Here is a 7,684-nt window from a genome sequence, read left to right on the forward strand (position 1 = left end):
ATATGTTTTTAGAATATCATGGTGTTTGGCTTGCCCAGTGAATCCTGTCAAACACTGGTCACCTGGCCTTGAAGGAATGATATAGGGAATGATATACGGTTTAGATAAAGCCAGTTGTACAAGTTCTTCCAAAACTAAAATCGTTTTTTTTGGGGCTCTTGTTGGTTGGGAAACCATGCTGCAAATGTCACAATTTTAATGTAATATTCAAACAAATGAACAAAGACACACGTGATTTCAGTAGTGAGATTTTTTCAGTTTTTTATTTATTTTTTTTTATTTTTTTACTCTTGGTGAAAACTACAACACGACATACAAGGAGGACAAAGATGAACAATTGGGCGTGCGGGTGGGAAACTCTTGGCTACTGAGACTCCACAGGTATGTTATGTATACCCAAGCGGAACACGTCATTCGTGCACACCCAGTTGCAGTTCTGTGGCTTCAGCATGAACACTTGGTGGAAGGCCAAAGGCGGATCGTTGTCAGTCTGTCGGCAAACCAAACAAATGGGAGAGGAAAAATTAACACCTCCTCCAAATAGTGACATCTTCAATTATTCTTTTTATAGACACTATTGTTCACGCGTGAACATTGAAGACATAGCTCTACCTTATTATTGTGTGTCATCCCCATATGGCAAATAAACACCTCTCCCCAAATAAATGCTTCAGGGCAACATTATGCACAGTCAAGTTGAATTAATGTCATGTTTTTGAATAAAGAGATGGACAGTAAATCTTTAAAAACAAACAAATTCATTAATTTTAACCACCAAAACATTAAATTATTTGTTAGTTGAAGCCATATCCATCGATAAATTTTGCTCTAATACCCCCCCCCCCCCCCCACCAAGGATATACAGTATGTTGCTTACCTTTAACTGTCCAAACACCATGATGAGGATGCTGTTGTCTATTGTGGGCTGGATATCTTGGTCTGTGACAATGTGCTTAATTTGCTGGAACGGCATACCCTGTGCGGTTCCAAACACAATCATGAAGAGAAACTCAAAATCAAAAAGTTTGTTTGAATTTAACTTTTCATGATACAAGCAATACTTACAGTCAGTTTGCCGGCGATGGCTTCTCTCCCATGGAAGAGGGCTCCTTCCCATGTCAGAGTAGCACTTTCATCCTAAGAAATGACCAAAAATAAAGTTACACAATGAGTTACGGACAAACTGCAGGCAACACCAACGCAGCAAACTCACGTAAAGGTTCACCAGTTCCATCCGGTTGGTGTGATCAAACTGGTTGTAGTACCACTGCACAAAACCTTCGCCAACTCTTTGACAGTCAATGTCACCCGCCTGCATGACTGACACCCTGGGACTGCAAAATGGAGGCACAGTTATTGTCACAGCTTATTGATGAAGTTTAATCAGTGAGGCGCAAATGCTTTTAATTCCAACAAGTGAAAGGGATCCTATACTCTTTACTTTACCCAGTCTGGGTTGCTCAACTAAAACCAGCAATATGTTACTGGCTCAGGTTCTGCAACTTTTCTTTCACCTTCTTAATTAGAAGTTAACTAACAGTGACAGTTAACTGGCGGGAGTTCTCTAACCTCATGCTTTTGAACGTCTTTTCACCTGGATCTAACCTGGACTTCCTTTGTTTGTTCAGTTCCCCTGAAGGGGATCTACAACTGGTGTCGCACAAGGCTACTTTTTAGTATTATTCAAGGTTAGCCTGACCATTATGGTTCTACCGCGTCTTTTTGATTGGCTGGCGACCAGTCCAGGGTCTACCCCGCCTCGCGAAGTCAGCTGGGACTCCAGCGAACCCGCGACCCTCATAACGAATGGATAACTTGGAGAAGCATTATTCAAATTCAATGGATGGATATTATTGCTGTCGTTAATCCTCAGTGAAAGACGTCTGATGAATTCAAGCTATTATTATTAAGTGACGCTAAAAACATGCCCAAACTCTTAGCACCAGATGCTAACTCATGCCTTGATGGCTGCCAAGAGCTTCAACTTGACGTTTCTCCATTTAGCCACAAACTAACGCCAACAATACAACAAAATCGGTTAAATACCACAAGTATTATTCAAGAGTATCTTCTTAAACAAGCTGTACTCACAAGTTTTAAGCCACTTTATTCGATAGGCGGCCAGGCCTGCATGGAAGTGACGCGGGGAGGGCCGAGGCAAATGAGGGACCCCCGTTCACCTCTCAACCAGTGTCGTCACAAGCGTACTGGCCAATGGAAATGCGTATAGACCTCCACGAGCGCTTTGTTCGGCTCGCCGATTCGTCACACTCATGAGGTCACGTGTTCACAATGGATGTGATTGGGCGAATGTGTTCTTCCGCCAGCACTCGAGGAACCTGTTGGAAACTACAAAACTACATAGCCCATGATGGTTTGCGTACGGAAGGACCAGAGTTTCGTGCTCGGTTCGAGATATCCGCCTGTGTCCGAATTCACAAGGCTGCGTCCTCCGAAGGCCGAATTTGTGCCTGGCGCACCTCGACAGCACGCACGGATTTATGACTGATTTACACATGCGTGCTGAAGAGTCGCGCCGGGAGTGCCGTCATGCAGGCGATAAATTCGGCCTTCGGAGGACCCAGCCTTGTGAATTTGGACACAAGCATCGTGTTCGATGTAAATTCATTCTTAAATTGTCAATGCAAGACTAAGACTTTTATTTTTAGACTAACGGGAGCCTTTGCAGACGCTACCCTAGCAACAGCGTGGACAACGAATGGTCTTTGCGCATGCACGAACCTCTTACTAAAATCTGATTGGCCCATATTATCGAGCCTGACTTCCGGTATTTTTTATTTACGCTTTTAACGTTTTCTTAAAGCGTCACGAGAAAGCGATACAAACAACATCACATCATACAAAACTTTAATAATTACTGTCGAAAATGTGATCAAAATAAACCTGCAACGTTTTATTTTTAGTCACAAGACGTTGTGATCATCGTGAGAAACAATGAGGGTGACGTCACACCCATCAGGTCCACTTCTCTGCCAAAAAGCTCAGGCACTGTTTTCACTATAAAGCCAAACTTAACATAATTGTCACTGTGCTTTTTTTAAATGACAAATATGCAGCCAGTAAGAAACAAGAAGCTAGAAATACAATTAGTATTTTTAAATGGAAGACATGTAATACTTGAGGTCCATATTGCTCGCAGTGATTGAGTAGACTGATTGGAAATCAACTTACAACAGCATGCACTTGTTTTGTTTCTTTTACAAACACGACAAACTGTACATAAAAAAAAAGCTTCTTGTGTTGGAAGATGCGTCGGGCTTGTTACAAAGCTAACAATCAGCGGAAAACAAGACCATTTAGGCACTTTTTAAAAAATAAAATCACATTATTATTATTTTGTTTTGCTACAGTTCAGTGTCACTTCACAGGCCTTCAGTAACTTTTTGGCTATTGCTTGGCTGTGGACGTTAGTGTTGGTCTTTATGCCAACTGCGGCTCGTCACTGCTCGGCCTGCTGCGATGTGACGATGTAGTCATCCGTGCAGAACACTCGAGGGATTTCTTGATGCTGCTGATGTGGCGCTGTTCTTCGTGGGCTGTTTGGTTTCTAGGACAGACCCAAAAGAAAATATCTAAACTGCAGAACATGTACAAAAAAATAGTGACGTTAAAGGTGGTCTATAGCTGTAGTTACACAGTGGTACCTTGACTTCCGAGTTTTATTTGTTCTGTGACCAAGTTTGTAACTGAAGTTACACATAATATCAAATTGATTTCCCCCACTGAAATGACATTAATCTGTTCAATTTTGGGCTGTAATAAATTGTTTCAATAATTGTCTAGTATTTTTTCATCAAAATTGTTGAATTGGATTATAATATTTTTTCTTCCATACATTGGGGCAACTAACAATTATTTAAAATCTTTTATCAATTATTTTTTAATTAATCAATGAATCAGATATTTAAAAAAACATTAATTTCCATCCCTTTATCCTTGTAGCACGACGATGCTGCCTCTTATTTGAATGACCTGAATGTTAGCTATCTGCCGAATGAAACCCTACATGTCGAAGGAAGGCAGAACACAAACAACTAACGTCAAAAAATTAAAAGTGTCACCGTTACGGAATGAAATACACTAGCGGAAACAGCACAAGCAAATGAAGTGTACGGTATTGATATTTACAGACGAGTAAGCCTCACATTTAAGAAGCCGGGCACGCTCATTGTGCGGAAGATCTTCTTGAAGGCGCCCGGTAGCGTGGCTAGTTCTCCCTCCGCCTGGGTCAACTGTTCCTCCATGGCGCCAACGTTGGCGCCCACCATTTTGACAAAGCCCTGTGGGAAAATGTCAATATTGGAACATTCTATTTAGGATTGATATGCAGTAACACAAACGACAACAAAAACAGGACAAACGCGCTGGTTCGCCTGAGACTTTTTTGGACCTTATTGTACATTTTAGTCATGCAAGTGTGAAAATGACTTAAGTTGTTAATTAATGAATAACCACTTGACTGTTGCGCTTGTTTTCAATAAAAATGTTAACAACTGCATAACTTAAAAACAACAAAACACCATCTACAAGTGTAAACACAAGTGAACAACTGCTAATGTTGAGATGTAAAAACAATAACACTAAAGCAAGTTGTGGCATTTTTTTGGTGGTAAATATTCTGTAAAAAAAATTAATAATAAGAAGTTACAATACTAACAAAAAAAAGCCCTATCTTGACACGTACTGTGATGTTGGAGTCAGAAATGTAGGATTCTACTGGCTCCCACCAAGCAAACTGCTATCTAGCCTTAATGCTAATGTTAGGCTAAGTCAATACGGTTTTAGTCGAAGTAAGCTAATTTGGCAACTATTATATTTCTGCTTGTCGTTACACGATGTTTGAATTGTGTAAGAATCGGAGTTGTTTGTGATGGCCACTTTGTCATCGTATCATGTCTTTTGCCTCCAAATCCAAATTTTTCCCCTCATTTTAGCACAATTAGGGAGAATGGAACATTTATAACACAGCTAATATTAATTGTGTAGAGAGAAAAATAAGAAACAAATTAAACCTACTAATGAATCTACTAGTAATTATCTTGTTTCAAGTGTAGCTTATTCTCTTGATATCAACAAATATTGATGAAAACCAACACTTACCTCTAACTTGTCGATGCGTCTATAAAGTTGTCTCATTTCCTCAGACTTCTGCTGAATTTGAGGTAGGTTTTCGCTCACGATCTGTGACGTGTCGCAGCGTATCTGTGGACAAAAAAAGAAAAGATGGACATCACCCATCTGTGACGTCCGACCTTGACTGCCTTTACCGTACCATATCCAGCATGCCGACAAACTCGTCCACTCTGGTCAGCATTTCTTCCAAGCTTTTTTCCAAGCACAGAATCTGGAGGAGGAATCGTTTCTGTCAGATAAGTGACATGTGCTTTGGCTGAAATTCAATAAATTAGGCTTGGGTTTTCTCCAGAAAGATGGGCAAAACCACACACACAGGAGGGCCTTTGTCTTCACTTCCTACATATAACCAGGGTATCTTTATACATGCTTGGCCATCACACGCATGGACTTAGCATCGAACATTGGTTCATTCTATTCAGTGTATGTTTTATATTTAATACAGATTGCCCAAATTAACATGCAAAAAAAAAGAACTAATTTTATGTAAAACGTGGTTACTTAAGCTATAACTCCTTTTAGAAGCAGCTGTCTATTTAAGAGATGTCACTTGGCGCATCATCCTCTAATTAGGAAACAATTAAGACCTCCCCTCAAATAAATGTGCCCCCCCCCCCCCCCCAAAATAAATAAATTAAATTAAATCAGGAAACTTTTAACAGTTCTTTGTTGATAACTAGAACAGCAGCAGCTACAGAATTCCCATTTTAAATTCCAATTGATATACAGTCAAATGTAATGCACCGTAATTTCGCAGTATTGGGCCTTTTTAACTAGAAAAAGCATCAATGTTTATCACTTGAATTCATTAAAGTGTTGCTAGGCAGAATTTATGTTGTTATACGCTTGTACTGTAAATTATTTATTTAAATTGTTAGATAAAAAGAGGTTACTATCACAGATTTACAGTACATCTGTGATAGTAACTCTTTTGTATCTAACAATTTAAATAATGTGTATCACCAAAATTTTCATCTGGTCACATGACACAAATTAAGCTAACTAGCCTAATATCCATTCTTATCCAGCAAAAAGGTGATGTTCATGTTGTTAGGCCGAATTTGTGGAGCTCGTACCAAGTAATGCTATTGGAGGCCTTTTTTGTTTTGTTTTTGTTTTTAAATCTCGCAAGCTAGGCAGAAGTCGTAGACCTTCACCCAAATATCTTAATGCATAAATATTTGGAACTTTTTTTTCTGTAGACTTATGATATTCAGCCCTTTTAATCAAGTAAATGAAGCAAATGTCGATCACCAAAATTGTCTTCCGGTCACAGGATCTTTTGGCGGGCTACTTGTTGCTAGGCAGAAGTCGTCCCATCCTGCCTAGCAACAAGTGGCCCCTAAACAGTGTCACGTGACCAGAAACAAATTCAGGTGATGCATTTATTGAACTTTCTTTTACGCGTTAACATTTTATAAGGACTTACGCATTGTTTAGGTTAATATTTGAGAAACCGGACTTTAAAGGAAGGTACAAGAGAAGTACTATAGATTAGTTGACACTTTTTAAGCTAGCTAATTGGTTGTTTTTGTCAAATGTTCACCTCTTCCCCTGCTGATGCCCTCACGTAGGAGGAGTACGCGAGGGCTGTGTGGACCAGGTCCTCGTCGTGCAGTTCCGGGCCGAGCTGGGCTGCCGCCGCCGCCGCATCATGAAGGCTCGGACTGGGCGACGCGACGACGTTAGCCGCCGCGCCGAAGCTGGGGCTCTGCGACACGGTGCCGCTGCTGAAGATGTCGCTCACCATCGACAGGCTGCTGGCGCTCTGCGACACGATGCCACTGTCCCGGCTGATTTCGGCGCTCGACTCCTCCAGAGGGGATAGGAGGCCCACCCTGTCCACGCGACGGTGGTCCATGTCGCCTGACTCACGGGAGGTGAGCTGCCTTTCCAGCTGGTGTGGTGAGTGGACTCAGTGCCGCCAGAGGTACCGCAAAACTACAGCGGTGTTTGGCTAGTCAGCTGACAGGGTCACGTGATTGGGAGGACGACGGCGAGCGCGAGGGTATCAACTGTCATACAAATGTTGCTTTTCATTTACTTTGTTAGCTAATTCTATCACTTGATGATAAAATATTAACTTTCGTGGCATTTTGTTTTAAATCCAGGAGTACAAACAATTAAGTAGTGTCAAACTGAAACACACTTTGCAATAATATGTGAAACACAGTAATGATTAACATGTTTACACAAAACACTCAATGAATGTATAGTGTAAAGGTGATTTGTGTTGCATTTTACAGTAGTTTACTGCAACAAAAAAAACAACCTAACGTTTAATGTTAGTAGTTTGGCCTTTTACTGTTAAAGGCATTGCAGTTACAATATTGCCTGGCAGATGGCAACCTTGATCTTTACATGGCAAAGTGAAACTCTAGAAACAACAAGAACTCGGTATTTTATTGCGATGCAGGGATGGCGGTGCACCGGGGCTACGGTGTGCTACAGCCCCATCAGAAATCTGTATAGCCTTGTTTAAGCCCCTCCAGCATTTTATTTGATATTTTAAAATATTTAAAAAATATTT

The 7,684-nt window shown here is 40.8% G+C and overlaps 2 protein-coding genes across 2 annotated transcripts; both read right to left on the reverse strand.

The window, feature by feature from the left end:
- Positions 1-244: 244 nt before the first annotated feature.
- Positions 245-2,208, reverse strand: LOC147157782 (nuclear transport factor 2-like). The gene is made up of 5 exons (XM_086062842.1): positions 2,092-2,208; positions 1,214-1,334; positions 1,066-1,137; positions 878-976; positions 245-490 (listed from the first exon to the last, which is right to left on the reverse strand). Exons 2-5 carry the CDS (start codon positions 1,316-1,318, stop codon positions 365-367), a joined length of 402 nt encoding a protein of 133 aa, XP_085918968.1. The 5' UTR covers positions 1,319-1,334; positions 2,092-2,208; the 3' UTR covers positions 245-364.
- Positions 2,209-2,851: 643 nt separating this feature from the next.
- On the reverse strand, positions 2,852-7,127 carry bloc1s4 (biogenesis of lysosomal organelles complex-1, subunit 4, cappuccino). The gene is made up of 5 exons (XM_086062985.1): positions 6,701-7,127; positions 5,294-5,365; positions 5,122-5,223; positions 4,167-4,301; positions 2,852-3,568 (listed from the first exon to the last, which is right to left on the reverse strand). Exons 1-5 carry the CDS (start codon positions 7,013-7,015, stop codon positions 3,461-3,463), a joined length of 732 nt encoding a protein of 243 aa, XP_085919111.1. The 5' UTR covers positions 7,016-7,127; the 3' UTR covers positions 2,852-3,460.
- Between the last annotated feature and the right edge of the window lie 557 nt (positions 7,128-7,684).

This window comes from Leptonotus elevatus, chromosome 19 (genome assembly GCF_054856555.1).
Source record: "Leptonotus elevatus isolate MCC_2025b chromosome 19, RoL_Lele_1.0, whole genome shotgun sequence".
Classification (NCBI taxonomy): Eukaryota; Metazoa; Chordata; class Actinopteri; order Syngnathiformes; family Syngnathidae; genus Leptonotus; species Leptonotus elevatus.

Coding starts and splice junctions, on each gene's coding strand:
- LOC147157782 (XM_086062842.1), bottom strand. CDS start 1,318: ATGCAGGCGGGTGACATTGACTGTCAAAGAGTTGGCGAAGGTTTTGTG. Junction 1,138..1,213: donor TGGAACTGGTGAACCTTTAC/GTGAGTTTGCTG, acceptor GTCATTTCTTAG/GATGAAAGTGCTACTCTGAC. Junction 491..877: donor TGGTGTTTGGACAGTTAAAG/GTAAGCAACATA, acceptor GTTTGCCGACAG/ACTGACAACGATCCGCCTTT.
- bloc1s4 (XM_086062985.1), bottom strand. CDS start 7,015: ATGGACCACCGTCGCGTGGACAGGGTGGGCCTCCTATCCCCTCTGGAG. Junction 5,366..6,700: donor GGGCATCAGCAGGGGAAGAG/GTGAACATTTGA, acceptor TTCCTCCTCCAG/ATTCTGTGCTTGGAAAAAAG. Junction 4,302..5,121: donor GACGCATCGACAAGTTAGAG/GTAAGTGTTGGT, acceptor ATTTTCCCACAG/GGCTTTGTCAAAATGGTGGG.